The following is a 25676-nucleotide window of genomic DNA, read 5'->3' on the forward strand; positions in this document are numbered from 1 at the left end:
TGTCAATATATACAAAATAGCTTGCTGAGACTTTGATTACGATTACATTGAATCTGTAGATGAAATTGGGAAGAACGGACATCTTGACAAATTGAGTCTTCTTATCTATGAATGTGAACTAGCATGAAAAAAACACTTATTTAGTTTTTTTTTTATTTCTTTCATCCAGTTTATTTTTTTTCATTCAGTTTTCCTTATGTAGGTCTTATTTGTGTTTATTTTTTTAGATTTATACCTGAGTATTTCAATATCATGTGCTAATGTAAATTGTACTGTATTATTAATTTTTAATTTCACTTGTTCATGTTAGTGTGTAAGAAAGCAAATGACTTTTGTTAGCTCAATTTGTATCCTCAACCTTGCAGTAAGTACTTATTAATTAAAGGAGTTTTTTTTTTGTTGTTAGTTCTTTTGTATTTTGTACCTAGACGTTCTTGTAATATGTGAACAAAATCAAGTTTATTTCTTCCTTTTCAGTCTTCATACCTTTATTTCCTTTTCTTGTCTTATTGCATTAGCTATGACTTCCAGTACAGTGTTGAAAAGGAGTGAACATCTTTGTTTTTTTCCTGATATTTGAGATAAAGCTTTTAGTTTCTTATTATTAAGTATTTTGTTAACTGTAGTTTTTTGGTAGGTAGTCTTTATTAAGTAGAGAAAGTCTCCCTTTATTTCTAGTTCACTGAGATTTTTATCATGAATGAGTGTTGGATTTTGTTGAATACTTTTTCTGCATCCGTTAATATGATCCTGTGATTTTTCTTCTTTAGCCTCTTGATATGACAGGTTAGAATAACTGATTTTTGAATGCTGAACCCAGACAACCATTTTTTATGACTTAATAGGGCTTCTAATGAATAGACTAAATTAAATCATATCTGTACTTTCTGCATCTCATATTATGCATTTTTAAAAGGTTGTGTTCTCACTTTTTCAGCAGTAATAAATCCTAATAATGGAATTTTATAATCTAGCATAAATACTGTAGAGGTTAGTTGTAGACATTTACACTTAGGAAATGATATCTCCTGCTACACACACACAAAAAAACAAAAACTAGATTCAGATAATTTATTTTCAAGCTTATTAGGAAAGTACAACATTTTCATAAAAGTTTATTACATTGAATAGCTTTCATAAAGGTTTTCTATAAAATATTTTTTTGACATACAACTTATTACATTTCTCACAGTACTTATGCAATTTAGAGGTGATAATTGAAAATGGAAGTTCTAAATATTATGTGCAATTGATGAGTTATATAAACATTTGATTGCAGCAGTGGGCTGTAAGACAGAGTTTACATCATGGAAGACTATTTTAATTTAGAGCTTCTACTATTTTACCCAGTCTATTTATACAGATAAGATATGCATATTGGAAAGCAAATATGGGCTAATCAGATGAAGCTATACTTAGTTTGGATAAATATGTGTATGTGGTAATGAAAGCAATATAGTGTAAATTTTTTTTTAAGAATTCTTAAGAAAATCTAGACCAAAGTTTCATAATCCTAGTTTCACATTATAATCACCTGAAGAGCTTAGTGGGGGAGATGGGGAAAGAAACAAACAAGCAAAACGCTTGATTCCCACAGTCAGTGTTTGATTTAATTGGTTTGGGGTCAGGCCCATACACTGACAGTTTTAAAGAGTAACTTCAGACGATTCCATTGTGCATCCAGGTTGAAAACCAGTGATCTACCCCCAAGTGATTTATTTAAAGCAGACATAATGAAGTAGGTGATTAATATAATCTAGCTCATTTTGTAGCTTTCCAGAGGCAGGTGTCTCAGCCTAAACACTTGCTGTGCCCCTCACTGCTGCAGTTCTTTCGTCTGGCAGACTCCCCATGGCCCTCTCTTCATCACTAGTTATGCTAAGCAAAAGAGGTAAATGTGGAAACTAGGGTTTTCTCTGCATTATTTCTCATAGATTACTGATATAAAACTTGGGTGGGAGAGAGGGTAGAAAAGTAGAAATTGAACCTCAGGCTGAAATGGAAACTTGTGTCAATTTCAAGATTGCATCACAAAATAAAATCTTGTCTCCCTCCATGAGTCTAAACCATTTAAGTCTGAATGTATAGGTAAATTAGGATTGTTGTTTATCAACATAAGCTGTATAAAAGTCTTTAAAACTGAGGACTCAGTAAAGAAAATTGATTTTAAAAATAGTGTTTAATGATAAACATTTATACCACAGAACTGTTGGTGAATGAACAGTTTAATCCATCCATTTATTTATATTTATTTACTTAACTTTTGTAAATATGTGTTTTCAACAGCAGGAACTTCCCATGCAGACTTTGATACCTTTGTGGATCCTGACGCATACACTCCTGCTATTGAAAAATTAGAGGAAAACAGCTTTTGTGAGAGAAATTTGAAAGAGGAAGGCATAGATATAGAAAGTAATAAAAAGCATGACGATTCCCACATAACACTTGAGAGCAAGGATTCTTTGCCAAGTACAGATTTAGAAAAACCCTGCATTAAGGAGAGATTATCTCAAGAGGACAAGAAATCCTTGGAATTCAGCAACCTGCATGAGAGGCCAAACTTTGAAGATTCTAAAACTACAGAGTCACCACTGGTAAATATCTATTATTTTTATTGTATTAAAATTTTATAATTATCATCATAAAAATGTTATATTGACACAGTATATTCTTAAAAGTTACTTCCTATTGAATTTAAAATGTACAACCTTATAGTCGAAGAGTAACTCGTATGGGAAAGAATGTAAATGATTTACAGAAGAAGTTCTAATATGGTAAATGCCATTATAACAAATGACTTTCTATGACAAATAATTTAAGGCCCACCTCATGCACCATAGTAAGAGTGCTGTTACTTTCCTAAATGAAATTCATTATTATGAATAATTTAGTATAACAAATCCTTTCTAGCTTTCTACTCTATAGTTACTGATTAAAATGAAAAAAAATTGCAGCTTTGTAGATAAAACCAGTTTTGTGGCTTAATGTAAACATAACATTTAAAAGGTAATTCTTCAGGAATATAGCTAATAAAGAAATAGGGTATAGTTTTGTTTCTTCTTAGAGGAAAAAGATAAAGTAGCTCATTATTTGCATTACTGCCAAATTTAAAAACTATATTTGAATCTCTGTTCTGTGTACTAAAATCTTAAGTGATTACAATTATTAATAAGTTATTTAGAAATTGGACAAATTAAATGTTAAATTCTTTGGAAATTGGGCAAATCAAATATTTTAACAAGATTCTAAAGTCATTTGCAATGAATCGCCATAGTACCTAAACTGAAGATAGGACCAAAGAGTTACAGAATGAGTATTGAGCTGCTGCTACTTCTGCTCAGGGGATTGAATTTCTATACCTTCTTAGTGATAGGCCTTGTTCCTTTTCAAAGTAAGAAATTAGAACTGAGACCTCTGCAGAAACCTTAGATCACTAAAAGTCTGCTGTGTCTCTGAAGGAATTCACAAGGAGACATACACACAGGTGCAGGATGAAAGGAAACTACTTTCTGCAGGGGATCAGGCCTAAGTCAATAAATATCTCATCTGAAAAATGGAAATCTTGGGCTTTCATCTAGGTTCGTTTAGAATTTGACTATACATTTCTTGCTTGGAATCTGCAAGTTCCAAATAAGAAATGTTGGAATCTGCAACATTAATGTTGACCTGTGTCTGCTGATCCCCTTGATATATCTGACAAAAGTAAGCCCCAGCCCCTCGTAGAAAGACATTCCCACAATTTAGCCAATAATAGTGAAAGTGAAGTCGCTCAGTTGTGTCCGACTCTTTGTGATACTGTGGACTGTAGCCCACCAGGCTCCTGCGTCCGTGGGATTCTCCAGGCAAGAATACTGGAGTGGATTGCCATTTCCTTCTAGATGCCCCCAAATCAACCTCCACTTCAGCTGAACTTCTCCCCTTTCCAACTAAGAAAACAATTGATCATGGAATGAATTTCAGCAAATAGAACAAACAAGAACTCTGATTTTCCAGTTTCCAAAGGGCATCGTGCTTAGGGCTAAGTGGCACACACACCATGTGCTGTGTTATCCAGAGGAATTCTGGATACACTCAGATGTAATTATAGTAAAAAACTTATATTGTAATAGTGTATGTCAACTTCAACACAATAATACAATTAATTCATTGAAGGCAAAAGGAGGAGGGAGGTGGCAGAGGATAAGATGTTTAGATAACATCCCTGACTCAATGGACATGAATTTGAGCAGATGCCAGGAGATGGTGAAGGACAGGGAAGCCTGGCATGCTGCAGTCCATGGGGTCACAAAGAGTCAGACACTACTTAGTACTGAATAACAACAGCAATTTAATGTTACATATAAAGTCTAACATATATATTGTAGAATAGATACCTGAAGCAAGTCTTTTAAATTACTACTGTTGTATGATAAAGTTACATTGTGTGTTGTACACATCTATATAAAACATTTCATTATTAAAATCAAAATGTTAAAAAAACTACTAATCATTTTGATCCCTTATACTACTATTGTAAAAAGAAAGTGGTAAATGATTGCATCATAGAGCACAGTGCTTTACACTTAGTTGTAGAATCTACTTTCCTTTCATCCCAAATGACTACACAAGAACTTTTTTACTTTCCTCCTGCCCTAGTAGAAACAATTCCCTGAGCAGAAACTGTTTAGAAATCTGCTGTGATCCCGTAGAAAATTAATTAGTGAGCAGTAGGGGCAAATTTTAGCAGTGGCATTCCTTCAAACAGAGTTTGACACAGTACATTTTGCACTTCACTCTCCAGACGTTGAGTTCATCATAAAGGTATGGAATTGTAGTTAGTTGTAGAGCAGCAGAAGTGAGGTGGAGGCACGTGCAAGGAAGAATATGAACTAGACAGGACCTCTTGGTTTTAAATGTGGAACTATCAGTTGTTAACTACATGAGATTGGGCAAACAAATTCACTCTCATTGTTCTCTGTTTACCTAAACTTTAAAAAAATTTCCATATTTTCAAATGTCTGATCTAGATATGAGCTCCACCAGAAGGGCTTCTGTGGATTGGTGATCAGTGTCTGGAAGAGCCGGTGAAAATGTCATGAGTAGGGACTTGACTTGGACTTGCCTTTGAAGGAAGTGCTTTATTGGTCCCTAGCTTCAATTTGTAATGGTTTATCATTTATATGACTTGTCCATTTGAATGGAGTTATAATAATTTTAATTGTGTGATTAGCACCTTGAAACGGGCATTATTTAGATTCATTAGGGAACTGTTAAATACTGATGGCCACTCGAATGGTATTTTAAGCCCATCTAGAGCTCTCCCTGGGCTTCCCCAGTTGCTCAGTGGTGGAGTCCGCCTGCAGTACAGGAGATGCAGGAACAACGGTTCAGTTACTGGGTCCGGAAGATCCTCTGGAGGAGGCCATGGCAACCCACTCCAGTATTGTTGCTGGGAAAATCCCATGGACAGAGGGGCCTGGCGGGCTACAGTCTGTGGGATCGCAAAGCGTAGGACACAGCTTGGTAACCGAGGACAGCTCAGCAGCTCAGCCTCTCACTGGCAGATCTCTGATGTTTTCTGCCAGACTCATGTACTTCATAAATCTCGTTTATATCCTTCCCTAGGATGAAGGCATATCAAAATAAGAGTTCACACCATGGTAGGGGAAGCCTAGGCTTCAAATCAGCGAGATCTGTATACAGAATCTAGGTCTGCTAGTTTTTAGCTGTATAAACTTCACATATTACTTAGCTCACTCTTGGCTCAGTCACCCCTTGTATATTTTCTTATAGTGAATGTTTTGTTAACTTGGATTTTCTCTGTGACCAAGATAAGATCAGATTTGTTTTCATCTGGTATTTTGCTTTCCTCTTTGAATTTATTTTACATATAATCAAAGATACTAGTGAAAAGCATAGCATATGAGAAATACTCTGCTTTCCAGAGTAATTTATGTGCAGAGACACTGAGGGGAGAAAATAAGGAAAGAAAAGAGAAAACTTGAGTTTTGCTTAAATGAACTTCAATCCTCCTTAGATTTAATGGCAACTTTCAGATCATTACCATAATTGTGGTTTATGCATTTTTCCAAACTTACTCTGTATAAATGTTGTGTAACAATTTATGTCGCCATAACTAGAACCTAAACTTGATGTGGGCAGAATCAATGCTAAAAACATAGTAGGTGCTCAGTGAATGAATTGCTACTTTGTGTGGATAAGATAAAATAAACTTAATTTTGTTGAATATTTTGTTTCCTAGTTGTTACAAGAAGTAGCCCTCAGGAGTAAGCCCATAACTGAACAATATCAAGGACTTGAAAGATTCTTTGTTTTTGATAAAAATGAAAGATTCAACTTACTTCCTTCTCATAGCTTAGAATGCAGCTCCTCCAATACTGGGATTACAATTGCAGGTAAATTCAGACATAAAATCAGATGGCCTGTGGACCAAGCTTACAACTTTCTGACATGTTTTAAAAAACAGTTTGTCAACATCTTAGGCAATTCTGAGTAATTCTGTTTACCAAATGAAATTGTTTTCTTCTTTTCTAGCTGGAATTATTGACCCTATGAGAGTTACCAAATATTAACATTTATATTTAAGGCAACTGTCAGAAAATAGGACTATAATGAGATTGAGAGAGATTATTTTTAGATATTAGAAGTGTAACCCTTAATCAACTAATAGTACATCTTCAAATCGCTTGATTAACTGTTTAGTGTTACAATTCTTAGATGCCATCTTAAAAGCAAATCTTAAAATCTTAGGATAGTGGAAATTCACAGACATAGCCGTCATTTCCTTTTAAACTCAGGTCTTGGTATCACCTGTAGTCTGAGATTTCCTACGTATTCAAATGTATTTTTTCACATGTATACTATTATACTTTATGTCATATTGCCTGTATATTTTTAAAAATATTTATTTCTGTTCACACTTGTATGTGTCTTTCGTGTGTGTAACCTCCTTGTAGTTTATAACTCATTCCTTTTATTGTGTAATTATGAGATTTTTATCTTTCATAATATACACCTCACTGTCATAAATGTTTTCTCTTTAGCTAAATATTATCCAGTAAGACAATACATATAATGAATCAACAACATGGATGTCTCCTCTTTTTCTGCTTTATGTAATTTTACTGTTTTACCGTTTTAGGAGACAGAGAATGGATCCCAGACCACAGTGTAAGTGCATGTGCAGATAACACAGTTGCCTTGGGTGTTCTGAAGTTTTCCCAGAAACTATCAGCAAGGAGAACACAGCTAAAGACTGGTAAGATTGACTGTAAGGCTGCCGTTCCATATTGTAGCTCAGTGTGTTTATTAGTTTATCTCTTAGTACTTTACTAGGCACCTGAAAATTCATTTTGTCAGTTATTTAACTGAAACTTATTCATTTAAACTGTTCTGGACTTTTCTTCCAAAGCCAAAAAACCAAGAATAGTCATTACTCCTCTCAAAAACATACATTTTACAGTCTTAGCTATTTTCTGCCACAGTGTACTAGAGAATGATATTTTTAAAATGTAGCTCAGGATAAAGCATATATATTTTGAATAACCCTTATAAAATACACACTGAGTTTCATTACACTTTCAAGAAACAGTATATTTATACTAGATTTTGTATCTTCCTCTACTTGATTCATATTATGATCACACAAAGCCATGAGATTGCTGTTTGCAGCTGTGGTTAAGACACTGCTGGTTTAAATCTAATGTGTAATGTGTTGGCCCTGGAATCTTGATTTCAGTTTATTAATTCTATTTTCTAGCCAAAATAATTTTGAGGTTTTTCTATACCATAACTCTTTTGACATATTGAATGCTCATTGCAGTATTTTTCTAGTAAGTGCATGCAGAGAGTTTTGACGTCATTAAAATCAGTAGTGTTACTGGTTATTATTGTTATCTGAAAGTACCTGATAAAGTAGATTTGCTTTGTGCTCAATTTCATATGAAGTTGCAGTTGATGACTGATGAATTAAGACAATTCAACACACATGGTGAGTATGACGACATTGTGCTGGGTCCTGGGGTAAAGAGTTGCCTGAGTCATGTTCTTTGATCTTGGGAGCTCATGATTCAGGAGAAACATTTGACAGGGGGGACTGTTTAACTTCATCTGAAGGCCAACTTCAAGCCAGAAATTTAATTACATATGATTTGTCCATATATGTAAGATTTATATTTCTCTATTGCCTTAAATCCTATGATTAAAACAACTTGGCCAGCTTAGATTCTTTCCATATGCATTTATGTTGAGAAACTGTCAGATTTTAATAGGCTTTTTTTTTTTTAGTGGAAAATCCATTCATGTATGATAAATGTCTTTTGGCTCTATAATTAGATATCTCATATCAAAGGCTGGGGCAGCTTTGAAAATTCTGGCTGCTTCCTTCTGAGCTAGTCAAAGGAACCATAGATTGATAAAGACAAACTCTCACGTATGCCATGAGAATTTGTTACTAGGACAAATCTTATAAGTAAGTAGCCAAATCCTTGAAGTATCCATTTGCTGCAGTCTGTTGAAATCAATAATTTGCTATAAAAAACATTTGAAGGAGCACCTACTTGAGGCATGGTGATATAAAATAAGCCATCTTCCCAGAAGCCTGAGAGCTTAGAGTCCAGTTCAGAGGCTTGCAAGTGTCAGTGTGAGTGTAATCACCTGGGAAACTGTTGTGGCATTCCTAGATCTCACCGTTAGAAATTTTGGTTCATTAAGCTGAGATAAGGTTCAGGGATTTACATTTATTTTATCAACGATTCCACTTCATGCCGACGTATATAGTCCAAAAATCATACTTTGAGAAAACTGCTGTATAGATATGTTGTTGTTGTTCAGTCACTATGTCATGTCTGACTCTTTGCCACCTCACGATCTGAAGCATGCCAGGCTTCCCTGTCCTTCACTATCTCCCAGAGTTTGCTCAAACTCATGTCCATTGAGTCAGTGATGCTATCCAACCATCTTATCCTCTGTTGCCCCCTTCTCTTCTTGCCTTCAATCCTTCCCAGCATCAGAGTCTTTTCTAATGAGTCTGCTGTTCACATTGGGTGTCCATAGCATTGGACCTTCAGCTTCAGCATCAGTCCTCCCAATGAATATTCAGGACTGATTTCCTTTAGGACTGACCGGTTGGATCTCCTTGCAGTCTAGGGGACTCTTGAGTCTTCTCCAGCACCAGAATTCTAAAGCATCAATTCTTTGACACTCAGCCTTCTTTTTGGTCCAACTCTCACAGCTAAACATGACTACTGGAAAAACCATAGTCTTGTAAATACAGAAATTATACCATATGTAATAAAAGGTCTATAAAAAGCATGAATAACATGCTTCTGGAGACTGATAGGTAGCTAATAATAGTACATATGATCAGCTATAATAGGGGTAGGTGCGTGTGCATTTTTTTAGGAATGGGAGTGGTAAAATAATTGCTTTGCCATTGAAACCTATCTGTATGCAAGATTTTAGAGGGTAGGTGAGATTTCAGCCAAATCTTAAAGAATTGATAAGACTTTCCAGTTAGAGATAGAAGGAGATAGCTACAGAGGTAATGATCTGAAATAAAAATGAAAATTTCCTGACTATGCCACAAGTTACAGAAATCTTATATTCTGAGTTGGTGCCAATATATAAAGGAATTACTCTTTCTGTAAGACTTTTAAATTTGTGAATGTAAAAACCTGGTAGCTGTGAAATACATGTGTGTTTTGCAGCAAGTTCATTGATTCTGCCCACCCACTGCCAAAACCTACTGTTCCTCCACCCCAGCTTCCTCTCTCTGTAATCTGAGGAAATTATAGATTAACCCTGATCACAGTTACACTATAAATATAATAAAAGAAATTGTCCTTGGTGTTAGTTCAAGAATAATATGCTATGACTACTAATAAGACCAGCAAAATATTGGGATGATAATGTAAAATAGTGGTGTGGGTTATATTAATGGGTAGAAGAATACCAATAAAGATATAAAAAATATTAATCACTCACTGAATAGCCTTTAATACAGTGGTAATTATTACTTTTCTAAATAAAACATTAGAATTGGATGAAATATAAGCAGAGTAACCTGCTTTTTGCATAGTGTTTCAATAATAAATAACATTCTGACCAAAGGACTCAATATATTTTCCCCTGGATAAAGGTCACAAAACATATTTGTCTTTTAATATTCTTGCTCCACTGTGTAAATTACTGAGAATTCATACATTAGAAAATGTATTTTCTAAGTGCTCCTGAAACATTTATGGAAATATTATTTACATTGCCAGTGATGGCGTAAGTTATTCTCAAAAGGTTACTTCCAAAAGATTATGTTTATAATCTACAAACTAAAATACAGGATGATCCCTTTAGTCATGGCATTTTTCATTTGTGCCTGTCTCAATCGTGTCTCCAATCTTAATCCTAACAATAACAATAATCTTATACAGGAAACATTAAAGGGAATGACATATTTATCTAAATGAACAAAATAAATAAAACCAAGGACAAAACTGAAACCGCTCTGTCTTTCTATGGTTTATGTACATTAAATTGCACTTTGAGTATACTTCCAGTAAGAAAAATAGTCTCTTTCTTTGCTGTATGGTAAGCATGTCTGACCTACACCTGTGTACTTTTTTTTCTCAATTGGGATCAATTAACCTCTAATACTGTGGCAGTCAGATGTTGTGATAAGAGTTCAGCAAATGTTCGTAATCTGAATTTTCTGAAGGGCATATACATTATGTTAAAATTTTCTCATCTCATGTTTCTCTGTGTTGGCAGAAGTCCAGTTTTTTTAAATAACATCTTTCATGTGTTTTATTTTAACGAGTTCTAAATTCCTTTAAATTGTGATTGAGAGGTAGCACAGTAAGATAGAAGGTGTGGTTTTCTCCATAGATCTAGAAGTTTCTATTTTTATAGCTTAATTGTTGTATTATTGTTTATAGCTGAATTATATACTCTCTGACCTGTACTTCTACCATTACTGTTTCTACTGCTGGTTCACTTATGAAAGTGGCAGATTTGTTATTCTTGATGTCTTAAAATAAAATATTGATTCTTTACAGGTAAAATATTTCCAACTTCTAGTCATTAAAATAAATCTTAGGGATACTTACTTTTTTAAAAAACATAGGCACATTATTGTCAGTTGTTTTTCTTTAGAATTATCTCTGAGTGCAAATAGATACAAAAAGGTCAGACTCTTTATTTACAATTTCATTCCAACAAAAATTGTTTTCAAAATTGATTTCTGAGATGTTTATTAAAATTGGTACCCTTTGGGACTTACTTTAGTCAGTTTTAATTGCTTAAATAATTACATACTGTATTAAGATTCTTCTTCAGTTCAGTTCGGTTCAGTCCCTCAGTCATGTCTGACTCTTTGCGATCCCATGAATCGCAGCACGCGAGGCCTCCCTGTCCATCACCAACTCCTGGAGTTTACTCAAACTCATGCCCATCGAGTCGGTGATGCCATCCAGCCATCTCATCCTCTGTCATCCCCTTCTCCTCCTGCCCCCAATCCCTCCCAGCATCAGGGTCTTTTCCAATGAGTCAGCTCTTCACATGAGGTGGCCAAAGTATTGGAGTTTCAGCTTCAACATCAGTCCTTCCAATGAACACCCAGGACTGATCTCCTTTAGGATGGACTGGTTGGCTCTCCTTGCAGTCCAAGGGACTCTCAAGAGTCTTCTCCAACACCACAGTTCAAAAGCATCAATTTTTCGGCGCTCAGCTTTCCTCACAGTCCAACTCTCACATCCCTACATGACCACTGGAAAAACCATAGCCTTGACCAGACGGACCTTTGTTGGCAAAGTATTGTCTCTGCTTTTTAATATGCTGTCTAGGTTGGTCATAACTTTCCTTCCAAGGGGTAAGCATCTTTTAATTTCATGGCTGCAGTCACCATCGGAGAAGGCAATGGCACCCCACTCCAATACTCTTGCCTGGAAAATCCCATGGACAGAGGAGCCTGATAGGCTGCAGCCATGGGGTAGCTAAGAGTCGGACATGACTGAGCGACTTCACTTTCACTTTTCACTTTCATGCATTGGAGAAGGTAATGGCAGCCCACTCCAGTGTTCTTGCCTGGAGAATCCCAGTGACAGGGAGACAGGGGAGCCTGGTGGGCTGCCGTCTATGGGGTTGCACAGAGTCGGACACGACTGAAATGACTCAGCAGCAGCAGCAGCAGTCACCATCTGCAGTGATTTTGGAGGCCCAGAAAATAAATTCTGACACTGTTTCCACTGTCTCCCCATCTATTTCCCATGAAGTGATGGTACCAGATACCGTGATCTTAGTTTTCTGAATGTTGATTCTTCTTAGGGTACTAGCTACCTTCAAAGTAGATCTTAAAAAAAAAGACAAAACTCAATAATAATTGACTGTTTATTACAAAACAATTGCCTGTAGCCACTCTTCTGAATTTTACATTTTTCTTTGAGTCAATAGGGTGGGCATGATGTATGACATATATTCAGTCAAATCATAATTTTAATGATAATGGCCATAGCACCTCTTTAAAGAATCCAACATTTTACACAAAGGCAATTTGTATTAAGGGAATGGAAGATTATCTTATAAATTATTTATATTTAATATACATGTATTTATCTAAATCAAAATAATGATTCACTATATTAACACTATACCTGTGCTATGAATATCTAAATTTGTGCCTTGAATATTCCCTTGGCCTTTATTAAAGAATCTTGTGAGCAATACCAAATGATATATATAGTTATGTTTTGTTAGTATAAATTTTGAAGGGATTTTTTTTTTCCTACTATGAAAGAACCACACATATTGAAGAAACCAACTAAGTCAACCTTTGAAATAAATCAAGACAAAATGGTGACTGCCCTCGTGGAACAAAGTACTAATCTGAGTCAGATCTCTGCTTCTGTAATTTTTCCACTGAAGTGCCCTATAAAGCAGCTGAGTCTGAACTAATATTTAGGAAAATTAGAATTGTACACTCAGTTTTCTTTAAATCCTTTGTTTTTCCAAAATATTTTGCATACTGGTCTATTTTGTCTCCATATCTGTTTTAATAGATGAATGTACACACCATCAAATAAAATTGGATCATTAGGAAGTGGTACCATGTTTATCCTGTGGGTTTTTTTCTCTTACAAAGCATAATGCAGTATTGTCCTAGAATTTAAGAAACATAGTACAATGGTTGGCCATGGAGTAGATGATAAGATTGGTATGTTGAATTGTTCTGGAATTGACTGCACTTACAGACTTTTGTTTTAGTTAATATTGAAATTAGCTTGCCTTTCTCTACTTCTCGAAAGCAGACAAAATTAGGGAAGAATAACCCAAAGTGTTCTTTATAACACAAAGAAGGTAATTTAGGATTCACAAAAGGAGGTAAAGCAAAATACATGATAATCTAAAGTTCATTTTCTCATAAATTCTGTTGCATGAATTTAACTGAGTTCAGGAGGCTAGTATTCTGTATCTTTTAAAGCATTCATTCAGAATTTTTAAAATGGTTGATTAATTTATTTTTTATTTTAGGCCAGATATCACAGAGACCGTCAACAGCAAATTTACCACTTTCCAACTCTGTGAAAAGAAGTTCCAGTTGCTTTTCTTCTTCTCATCCCCGGTCAAGAAGTGCAGTTGCTCAGTCACTCTCTAAAACTGCTTCTGAAATTTCAGAAATTGAATATATTGATGATACTGACCATGATGAGCCTTTCTTAGGTGACACTGATGATCAGCAGACCTTAGACAGTTTGGAAAAAGAATTAAATGAGCTGAGAAATCTTGCAGGTAATGCTATTTTTTTCACCATAAACAGTATTAACTCTGCCTTCTGCCTGATTCTCCATATCATGCTCCAAGCAAACAAACTTTTCCCTTTTCCTCTTTAAACCATCAACCTTTGTGTCTATTTTTTTGACTATCCTCTGATGTCACCCTGAAAATGTTATAGAACTTGTGTGTGCCCAGCCAAATCGGGGATTATCCCCTTAGCTCATATAATTCACAGTTAAGTGGTGGCTAAGGTCCTTCATGTGGACAGAAAAAAAAATTTTTTTTTCTCCTTCCTACAAGCTCACTGAGTGACTAATCTCTTATAAGAGCCACTGCCCAATATTCTTAGAGACAAGAGCTATTCCATCTGATCTTTTGAAGCAGTATTTCTCACTTTTCAATGTGTACATAAATCCCCCAGGGGTGTTGTTATAATGCAGGTGTATGTCTGGGGTGGGATGGAAAATTCTGCATTTTTACTAAGACTTCCCAATTTTGAGCCTTTTATTTTCATTCATTTCTAGAAGTTTTGATTGTGGCATTCTTGAAAATGTCTGTTTTATCTTTAGAGTCCATTGGCAAGTCAGATTAATTTAGCAATTTTTTTCCTCTGCACTTAGTAGGCATTTCTCCACTGTCTTCTGTCCCTGGATAATGTGCTAGTTAGTACTTTGGCATAGTTTCTCCATTTAACTTTTGTTTGGTTGAATTTAATTGTCAAATTCTTTCCCACTGGTAGAGCTTGTGATAGCTCTATTACCTGAATCCTGTCATGTTGGAGAATGCCTGCTACCTTTGTATTTGAATGGCAAATTGACTGTGGGTATTCTCCTTGCATCTGGTCTTCCCAGGTGGCTCAGTGGTAAAGAATCTACCTACCAGTCAAGAGACATGGGTTTGATCCTTGGGTCAGGAAGATCCCTTGGAGAAGGAAATGACAACCCACTCCAGTTTCTAGCCTGGGAAATCCCAGGGATAGAGGAGCCTGGCAGGCTACAAGTCCATGGGGTCGCGAAAGAGTTGAACATGACTTAGTGATTAAACAACAACAAAATCTCCTTGGGTCATTTTTCTCTTAAACCTTGTATGCACTGATTCATCCTTTCCTGGATCTGAATCCTGCTGTGACGTAGTTTGAAGTTTCTCATTTTTTACTTCACTCTCTTTTGCATGTGACATGCTTCTTTCTTGATTGGATGTTTGAAGAATTTTTTTTCTTAATATTTGAAATTCAGTTATTAGACCAGGATTATATTTCAATATCAGTAATTCAGCATTTCTTAAAGCACAGAAGTTCCTCTTTGTTTTCAGAGAAATTTTCATCTGTCGTATACTTGAATTGCTTTTCTCTTCCATTCGGGTTTTTGCTGCCGAGAAACCTGTTTTGTTTATGTTGGATCTCTTTACAATGTTTATGTTTCTTCAACTGTTTTAAGCTGTTTTTATTTTGTTTTTTATCTACTGTGATTATCTCAAGTTTGTCTCTTATATCAGCATTTCAACTTTCAGCTAGTTATAGTCCATTCTTTATGGACTGACCCAATAAATTAGCTCTTTACAGGTATTCTTTTTTTTTTTTTTTTGGTAATTTTTACTTGGATGTAATTTAAACTTAGAGAATTGCAAGAATGTAAGAATAGTACAAGGAACTTCCATATACACTTCACCCATTTCATGACCTGTTTGTCTTTTACCTATGCACATATGCACACACACACACACACACACACATATGCACACACACACACAAATACAGCTCTTTCTGAACCATTTGAGAGAATGTTACAAGAATCATGACCCTTTTCCAAAAATATATTTTAGTGTATTTCCTACAAGCAACAGCTTTTTCTTGTGTAACCATAGTATAGTGATAAAAATCAAGAAATTAAACATCAATACATTGTAATTCTCAAACCTTCAGTACATATCTAATTTTTTTAGATTGTATCAGTGATGTTCATTATAGCATGTTTTTTTCTGGTACAAGGTCCAATCCAGGAACAAGTTTGCTCTTCCTTTCTGATGTCTGACATGTTGCTGTTTGATCTTTTAAATTAGTTTTATTCTTTTTAAAAATGTCATTCATATTATTTATTCTGTAACCAAAGGATTTATGAGAGAATTTTCTTAGGGTCTTGATCTGTTATCTACCAGACTGCTCTTTCACTTAATCATTTTTTGTGTGAATTCTTGGAGTCCACTTTGTTTGCTGTCATTTCCTTGTGTCTTACTTGTTCACATGTGTTGTGAGTGGCTTTGCTCGTGTCGTCTGTCTTTTCTGATATAGTGAGACTGCACTCTCCCTAAAATCTACTCTCTCCTCTCTACTTGGGCTGGACGTGTCCGTCTTCTCTATGGAGCTGCTGTTTGTGAGTTGGCCATTGCCTCTTTTCTGTATCCCGCTGGCTCAAAGGCACAGGGGAGAGTAGATGAAGGACTGAGGAATTCAGCTTCCTTTACTGGAGGATCTGGGCTCTCTTGTCTTTCTCTGGATTTTATTGAATGCCAAACTTCATTGGACCTGACTTCAAATGTGTTTTGTCTCTGTTGGGCCACCTGCGGATATGCGATTGTCTTGCCTCTGCTAAGATATTATGGTGGATGTTCAAGGCTTAAAAATATTTTCAACATTTTCTCCTTGCTTTCCCCTTACCCACTTTTTCCCCCCAATTTCTTATGGTACTGGGAAGACTTGTGAGCACCTTAGATGACTGTCCTTTTCCTATTACTAGTTTGTGTGCGTACTGAGTGGGCAGGAGAAGGGGTGTGGACAGCAGTGGGCCCCCAGCTGGACCTAATGAATCTTCTGTTTATTCCCTTGTTGTCCCTGACTTGTCAAGGTTTGTTATGTGAATTTGTACCTCTTCCTTTGGTTCCACTTATGATTTTATTTTACTTTTTATTTTTCTCCCTTTCCTATTCATTTCATTAGGGATTGGGGAAGAAGAAATTGTGATTCATCTTTACCTATCATGCACTTGCCTTACCTCGCATTACTAAAAATCAAATATAAATATGCTTGGAGGTAATTCTCATGTCAAAAGTCATTTTTAGGGACTTCCCTGGAGGTTCAGTGGTTAGGACTTTGCCTTCCAATGCAGAGGGTAGAGGGCTCAATCCTGGTTGGGGAGCTAAGATCCCACATGCCTAGTGGCCAAAAAACAAAACAAAACCAGAAATGATATTGTAACAAATTTAATAAAGACTTTAAAAGAATGGGTCACATAAAAATACCTTTAAAAAATTAGTTCTAAAATGAAGCATATCAGATCTGAACTAGATCAAAAGGATAGTAATGCAATTTTTAATCAGAAAATGAAGGTTGTCTTATTTGGTAAATTGATCAATTTCATTATTTATAAATGAAATACTTTACAAACAGTAGTTTTGGGTTGTTTGTCTCTAACCTCTCAGCTTTTTTATTTTGTTTATCAGGTTAGTCCTTATGTCCTTCACCTTTTCCCTATCACTCATTTCCTCATACACCCACACCAGTATTTTCACCAGAATACATAACTTTTCATACATGAAAAACAAGTACACACTACATAGCCTGTGAACTACCAGAGCTTTTTGATGGGTCAGGAGCAGAATGTAATCACTTACACCCAGTCCACCGGGGATTGGCTGTCTTTCTGTTGGGAAGATTGGCCTTGGATGAATGCACAGCTTTGGAGAAATTCACCTGGAGCTGAGGAAAGAAGAGGACTGCACATCAGCCAAATCGTCCCAACAGTCAAGGAGGCGACAGCTGCGGCAGTGCAATCAGGCTTTATTCTGGAAAATTCGTTGATTCTGCACAGACTTTTATATTCTGTTCAGCATCAGCGGGTAGAGAAATTCCATCCACACTCACTCGTGGTGAGTTCTCAAACAACTCTCAATGAAGGCTGGTCTCACACAGATACAGCTACACAACTGTACTGGTACAAATATAAATGGGTGTGCATTTCCATGAAAGCTGCCTTTTTTGTAAGCAACATACCTTATGACTGATTTTATGTCAGCTCTAGGATACCTCCACTTCCTCTAAGTTCTAGGAAAAGAGCCCTGCCAAAGAGTCTGGAGAAGAGAAGACAGGAAATAATTACATTGAATAGTGTTTCTCCTTTGACTCCAATCACTGAAGCTGACAATAGAGTCATATCAGAAGGAGATGGGGCCAGTGGAGCTGAGGATGTGTGTGTGTGTGTGTGTGTGTGTGTGTGTGTGTGTGTGTGTGCAGGCTGAATCAGGAAACAAGGAGCCAGCAAAGCAGGGTGGTTGAGAGCCAGGCTCTGGGCCAGGGGTTTGGCTCTGCAATGTGGAGCTATGAATTCCCAGCTTTGTGACAACGGACAAATTATTATACTTTCTTAATCTCTCTCTGTATCAGTTTCCATGTATGAAAGATGAGTATGATAATAGACCCTATCATAAATTGTTCAGTGATTGAATTTGAGTATATATTAAATACTATATTTATAAAAATTTTGCACATACACACACACATGCACTTTAACATTGAAGTGCTTAGCACATAGTCTGTCCTGAAAACACTGTTAAATTATATAAGAAACCAGTGGACAGTGCTTTTGACATACAGTAAGCTAAGGTGCTCTTGGCAAGTCCAACTTTTAGTCAAAAACATAAAATCTGTTTCTATTCTAGAACCATGTTTTCTTCTGGGCCACTTTGAGAATTATAGTTAGCTCTAGTTCATGCTGTATAATTATTCCTTCACAAGTACCTTTGTGAATAACACTATTCTGCTTATGCTTTGGTCTCTCAGTCATGTCTGAGCCTTTGTGACCCTTTGGACTGTAGTCCACCAGGCTCCTCTGTCCATGGTATTCTCCAGGCAAGAGCCCTGGAGTGGTTGCTATTTCCTCTTCTGGGGGACCTTCCAGACCCAGGTATCAAACCCTTGTCTCCTGTGTCTTCTGCATTGCAGGTAGATTATTTACCACTGAGCCATTACCAAGACATTTTTTTCAGTTTTTGGATATTGTTATAGCCTGAATAATTTGGAAATATCAGAAGATTTGCATTATGAGAAAATATCAGTAATCAAATACAGTAAAGCAGTCACCTCTTCAGTGGTTAAAAATTATTTTGGGGGGCTTTCTCTGGTGGTTCAGTGGCTAAGACTGCGTTCCCAGTGCAGGGGGCACAGCTTCAGTCCTTGCTCAGGGAACTGAAATCCCACATGCCACACCATGCGGCCAAAAAGAAAAGTCTCATTTGTTTTAAACTCATTCTGACTCGTTGTTTGAGTTTTTGTGGTCCTTAAATTCCTTTGGTAATCCTATGCTTATGTGAGTCCACAGGTACTCAGCTGAGTAATTAAAGACAGAGAACTTTTTCTTAAATAAGAAAGAATAAAAATCTACCTGATACTAGCAGATGTAGCCATACTATCTACAGTATGAAGTCAAATAGTGAGGCAGTGGTTTCCTGAGTAATTAGAAGGCTGACCATCAAGTAAGATATTAAACTGTAAAATGGCTAATCAGGATTATAGTTATCTAATTAACTAGATAACCCTTGTAAAGACAGTCAGGTGAAATTGAATTAGAATGGCTTTTTTTTTTGCTTTAAAGTATCTTGGAATTTCATGAAAAAAAATTGAGTGACACATAAAAGTGAAAGTCAACATATTAAAAACATTCTGATGTAGAAATATGAAGCTATTCAATAAGTCGTAATAATCACTGTTTGTCCCTATATGAGCTGTTGCTCCGTTTGATCGTCATCGCTATCCTGTTGGTAGATGGGTGAGGAAGTGGTGCTACTTTGGTCTCCCCGTGTGGCTGCAGTAACTGAGACTCTGGATGGTGCAGTGACTGCCTCCCCTGGGTGCCTCCCTCCCCTGGGTGCCCAGGGGCACCCACGCACAAACCCAGGCAGCTCTGCCCCATGTTCCTTTGTCTGATCACCAGAAACGTGTGCCACTTAAATAATTTGAGATCCTTGCTTCAGATCACGATGTGATCACTTGAGAGGGAGAAGGTGTTGGGCAGAGTGAAGGCAAAGGAAAGAAGGGTTGAAGGATAAATGAGGCAAGACAGCGGAGGAGGGGAAACAGGCTGGTGGGTTGGGCTGGGTGGGCTCGCAGGTTACAGGGGCAGGGTCCTGATGGTCATATCTCCCAAATATCGGGATGTCTTTTGTATGAGTATCTAGTCCTTTAGAAGTGGTGTTTGTTTTTGTTGTTGGTGGTGAATTATTTACTGGGAAGTTGCCTGTTTGCTTTCTTTCTGTTACTTGAAAGGGGTTAACCTGTCATTTGGTCCTTCCTTTCCTCTTTACTTCATTTCTTTATTCATGTGTATTTATTTCCCTGCAAAATAAAGTTTTATGTATGTGTTTTAAGTGACTTGAGTTTTAGAAATATACTGTGGAACTTTGTAAATAGTCGATTTTCCCTCTTTGCCATTCTTTATTATTGCATTTAAGAGATGCTTCAGTGATCAAAGAGCATACACATATCCCATTTATTCCAGGGATAGGAAAGATTTAACTTCAATCCCCTCTCAACAATCAGCTGATTTGACAGTTATAAAGTAAAATCTCCAATGGAAATATCAATGCAATCTTCCCTGGTCCCATATGAGAAAAATCAGAACACTTGGGTTTTTGTATGGTTGACCTTTTAGGTTTTAACACTAACCTGCAGTAGGGTTTTTGTTAAAGTTTTATGTTTTTCTGCCTTGAAAGTCAAGTGATGTCACCTCTGCTCCTGTTAACTGAAATTAAATAACTACTCCTATTAATTCTGAAATAAAATTTTGAGACTGAATGATTATGCAAAAATAGTCCCATTCTGTTTGTACAATTTGAATTAACTCAGTATTCATTCAGTTAGGACTTGAAAGGCTAACCTCTCCTGGTGGGATTCCTTAGATCTAAGCATCACCATTGGGTTGGCACTGTGGTTCTACCAATTCCAAATCCTGAGCTGACTACTTTCCCATGGGTAACATCTCTTTCATGGGATATGTAAAGGGACTTTGTATACCTGTTTTCTTTCGCTTTGTGGGAGGGGGGGAACACCTCCTTGTGGAGAAGATAATAGCCCAGTGCTAAATAATTAGATTCTGGAACATAGTGATTTATGATTGTGGTGAGCTGAAAGAGCTTAGGTTGAGTTCCAGTTCTTCTCACACAACTTGTAGTTGTGTGAACAAGTTATCAGTCCCTAGTGGGCCCTCAATTTCCTAATCTCCAATAAGTGGGGATGGGACAAAAATTTTCACTAAGGAATCTTTTGTTTTTCTCAGAAGTAATTTTATAGAGAATTCCCAAACATAAATGAGACCAATGAAAGCTGTCTTGCTAGCTTTGGGGTAATGGGAGCAGAAGCTTTAACCCTCAGCCTGCCGGATTTCTCCACATATTGTCATTGTGGATGCTCTGGACTTCTAAGGACACTTAACAGTTGTAAATGTATTGATGTCTATCTTCAGTTCAGTCGCTCAGTCGTGTCCGACTCTTTGCGACTCCACGGACTGCAGCATGCCAGGCCTCTCTGTTCATCGCCAACTCCCAGGGTTTACTCAAACTCATGTCCATTGAGTTGGTGATGCCATCCAATCATCTCATCCTATGTGGTCCCCTTCTCCTCCTGCCTTCAATCTTTTCCAGCATCAGAGTCTTTTCAAATGAGTCAACTCTTCGCATCAGGTGGCCAAAGTATTGGAGTTTCAGCTTCAACATCAGTCCTTCCAGTGAATATTCAGGACTGATTTCCTTTAGGATTGACTGGTTGGATCTCCTTGCAGTCCAAGGAACTCTCAAAAGTCTTCTCCAACAACACAGTTCAAAAGCAACAATTCTTCCGTGCTCAGCTTTCTTTATAGTCCAACTCTCGCATCCATACATGACTACTGGAAAAACCATAGCTTTGACTAGATGGGCCCTTGTTGGCAAAGTAAGGTCTCTGCTTTTTAATATGCTGTCTAGGTTGGTCATAACTTTTCTTCCAAGGAGTAAGCGTCTTTTTATTTCATGGCTGTAGCCACCATCTGCAGTGATTTTGGAGCCCAAGAAAATAAAGTCTGTCACTGTTCCCACTGTTTCCCTATCTATGTGCCATGAAGTGATGGGACCAGGTGCCATGATCTTAGTTATCTTGCAGGAGGGATATTCTAAGTTCATTTTTGTAGGGGAATCTCTGCTTGCTCACAAACTTCAAGTTAATACTACCCACCCCCAACTATCTTCAGTCAGGGGTTTAATACATGCAGTCTGCTGTTTCGTCCTTCTGATCCTGTCACTTTTATTAAAGTGAAGGGAGGAATGCTTGCTAAGTCGCTTCAATCGTGTCCGACTCTTTGAGACCCTGTGGACGGTAGCCCGCCAGACTCCTCTGTCCAAAGGTTTCTCCAGGCAAGAATACTGAAGTGGGTTGCCATGCCCTCCTCTAGGAGATCTTCCCCACCCTGGGATCGAACTCCCCTCTCTTACATCTCCTGCATTGGCAGGCAGTTTCTTTACCACTTGCACTACCTGGGTAAGCCCAGGAATAACAGCCAGTAATTTTAATAGTTTTAAAAGTCACCATAGCATAACCTCATGTGGAAGTTAGATGGCTCTGACAACATTATGTCTAATTATATAGTAATCATATTTACTTCTATACTTGATATTTTGGTAGTTCATGTAAGAAGGTATTGCTTACACTTTTGCTTATTGAACTTGCACTATTTGTCCTTACTCAGACTGAATTGGGAGAAGGCAATGGCAACCCACTCTAGTACTCTCGCCTAGAAAATTCCATGGATGGAGGAGCCTGGTAGGCTGCAGTCCATGGGGTTGCGCGAAGAGTCGGACACGACTGAGCGACTTCACTTTCACTTTTCATTTTCATGCACTGGAGAAGGAAATGGCAACCCACTCCTGTGTTCTTGCCTGGAGAATCCCAGGGATGGGGGAGCCTGGTGGGCTGCCGTCTATGGGGTCTCACAGAGTCGGACATGACTAAGTGACTTAGCAGCAACAGCAGCAGCAGGCTGAATCACAGGCCAACTTCAGGAAAAAGATGATTTAAGGCTTTTCCCCTTTCACATACACATGGTTATTATCTACCCAAATAAAGCAAGCCAGTCTAAAAGAAAGAGTAGCTTTTCCAAAACTAACCTTTGCCTCAGATTGTGTGGGGGCAAACCTTTTATTTCTTAGAAGACAAAAAGATATAATAAAGTGTTTAACATTCAGGCAAGTTGAGGAGTTGCACAATGTCGTAAGTTTAAAAAAGATTGCTTGTATTTCCTTGGAACTTTGTAAAATTTCAGAGCATTTGGCACTTAAGTTTAGTGTATGTTAAAAATCAATGTGGCTAGGCAAAATAAGTCAGACTGCTGTTTAGTTGCTAAGTCGTGTCCAACTCTTTGGGACCACATGTACTGTAGCCCACCAGGCTCCTCTGTCCATGGAATTTTCCAGGCAAGAATACTGGAGTGTGTTGTCATTTCCTACTTCAGGGATTGAACCCCAGTCTCTTGCATCTCCTGCATTGCAGGCAGATTCTTTACCACTGAGCTACCTGTGAAGCCCCTATCCTTTTACTGCTTAAAGTTTACTGAGTAAACTTTCGGCACCATATGCTCTGTATTTGTTTCTTGAATTTATGTGTTGACAATGCATGAAATAAAATATTTCAGATCCTTCAGAAAAACTTTACAGCCTAACCTCAGAAGAGTTACCAGCCTTGAACAACCATTTGCTGAATACAAGTCAGACCACCCTAGATTTCTTTAAGGCCTCAGGTGCGAGGGGTCTCTGTGGATTGGAGGAACAGAGGTAGGTTAAATATGCTGCTTATATGTACAAAGAGTGCATCGTAAATTTTTTGACAACCCCCAACTAGTTACCTTTACTACATAAATAAAGATTGTCCTCATGTGTGTATTTATATGGCTATTCTTTATAAAATGTTTAGGTGCTTTGCTAACCTTTTATCAGGATTTAGTGAAAGGCTTATGAAGTTGTTGCTTTAAAGTGAAGAGATATTTCTCTGCTGCACGATGTGTGTCAGGGAAATGAAAAGACATTTGGAATTTAATAATCCTTAAGCATTTCTTCTTATATTGAAAAACAGTTGCCTTACTTGTCTTCATTAACTTACTGAATTTCAATACTTTGCATTCATAGACTCTTAGTCAATGTGAATAAAGTTTTTAGAATAGAATATTGAGAAGTCTCCTTCTTGAAATCAAGTCTAGATTGTTAATGATATCATTTTAATCTATATGACTTCATTCTTCCCTTACACAGGATAAGAGCATTTAGAGATGGTGATCAGTTTATAAGGAACATTGGTAAAACTAATAAATCTTCAGAAAAGTAGTCTATCATGTCAAGGGGTTATGGTCATACTAGAATTCCCTGAAAAAGGAAATGTGATTCTTCTAAACAGACTGAGAAAAAAGTAAAATAAAATCCCCTTGAATAGTAAATTCCTTTGATTTGTTGAAGTCTAATATTGTAGTAAAAAGGAATCAAGAGTTCATATTCTGTCTTTCTGAAGGAGAAAATCATTTATCTGTGGTCCAAGGATTTTTACATTTCTAACACCACTTAAATTTTTTTTTTTAAAAGGGATCAGTATAAAGTTGCTAGTTTTTCCCCTAAAGATAAACCAAAGTAACTAAACCAACTTCATAAAACGAAGGATATTTAGGACTAAATACAAGGGAATTATATTAATAGAATAAAGCACAGTTCTTTAAAATTAAAAATTTCATGAAAAAGTTATTACGTTGTCCTTCTTTTCTCTGTTTAGGCCAGTGAAAAGTTCTTTTGTTTTTGTTTTTAATCACATTTAAGATCTGAGCTGGACCACAGACAAGAGTTTACGAAATGCTGGTTTAGCCTGTTTGGGGCATAAAATCCAAAGAACAGTTCTATCCATCACAGGGTGAAATATTTTATATTATTTAGTAGTGTACATGGGTTGAAATTTTTAATAACTTGGACCAAAATATCTGAAGTATGCGGACTCCTCTCTGTGCCTCCATACTACTTCTGACTCCAAGCCTCAGACAGCAGCACACTAGAGTTTCCATGAGTTCCTTTTCACCGTAAGATGCAAGAAAATAAAAGAACTACATAATTGCTGTCATTAATTTTGGCTTTGGCATATCTAGACTGGCTATCCACATGGTCCTCATTTACTGTACACAGAAGAAGTGATTTATCTGGCAGCCTATGTATTGGGATTCTGTTAAACAACCAACGTATTGATGAATGTTCTTAACAAGAACCTGGAGGCTCTGTAAGTTTCTGAAGTACCTTCTAAAGTATCGTCAATGAAAGATGCAACCAGAGACCATAAAATCTTCTCTCCTTGGTTCCACTGTGGCTTTATCTCTTGAGAGGGAGAATGATGAGAATCACGGAGGCTTGGTTTATTGGGCACATTGAGAATTATGGTCTCAGCCCATGGAAATAGCCCCGCTCATGTCTCCCAGCCTCCAATAACTTCAGTGTGTATAGTATTGATCAGAAGATAAATGAAGAGTTAAACCTGGTTCTGTATATTGTGTATTGACCTTTTAATGCATTTTCAGCTCTTCGGAAAAGGATACTGGAATCCAGTCTTTGCTGACAGTTTCTGAAAGCAGTATGGACAAAGAGGAAGAAGATTTTCTTGACAAGCAACATGTCGTTACACTCCCATGGTCAAAGAGTACCTAGTGATCATTCATTACTTTTTCCATTTTGTATCCAGAGTAAAGCAAACCTGAAAAAAGTTATCAAGTGATTACCTGTCCAGGTGATAGAGAGTTTTGATTATTGTCTCTAATATTTCAAGGTTTACAGACTAATAAAAATTAGTGATATTATAAGTTTAAGGGCTTTTTCTTCCAAATTGCACATTATATTAGAAACATTCAATGTAATTTTAAAAATAAGTTGTAACCGTGTCT

At 36.9% G+C, this 25676-nt stretch overlaps 1 protein-coding gene across 1 annotated transcript in view; it reads left to right on the plus strand.

The window, feature by feature from the left end:
- Positions 1 to 25443, plus strand: part of ZBBX (zinc finger B-box domain containing) — a 112446-nt gene extending 87003 nt beyond the window's left edge. The window contains exons 15-20 of the mRNA XM_065943030.1: positions 2287 to 2594; positions 6242 to 6395; positions 7142 to 7258; positions 13522 to 13779; positions 23409 to 23547; positions 25317 to 25443. Of these exons, the coding sequence (XP_065799102.1) occupies positions 2287 to 2594; positions 6242 to 6395; positions 7142 to 7258; positions 13522 to 13779; positions 23409 to 23547; positions 25317 to 25443 (1103 nt within the window). The remainder of the gene's footprint in view (positions 1 to 2286; positions 2595 to 6241; positions 6396 to 7141; positions 7259 to 13521; positions 13780 to 23408; positions 23548 to 25316) is intronic.
- The last annotated feature ends 233 nt before the right edge of the window (positions 25444 to 25676 follow it).

Source organism: Muntiacus reevesi, chromosome 8, assembly GCF_963930625.1.
Source record: "Muntiacus reevesi chromosome 8, mMunRee1.1, whole genome shotgun sequence".
NCBI lineage: Eukaryota > Metazoa > Chordata > Mammalia > Artiodactyla > Cervidae > Muntiacus > Muntiacus reevesi.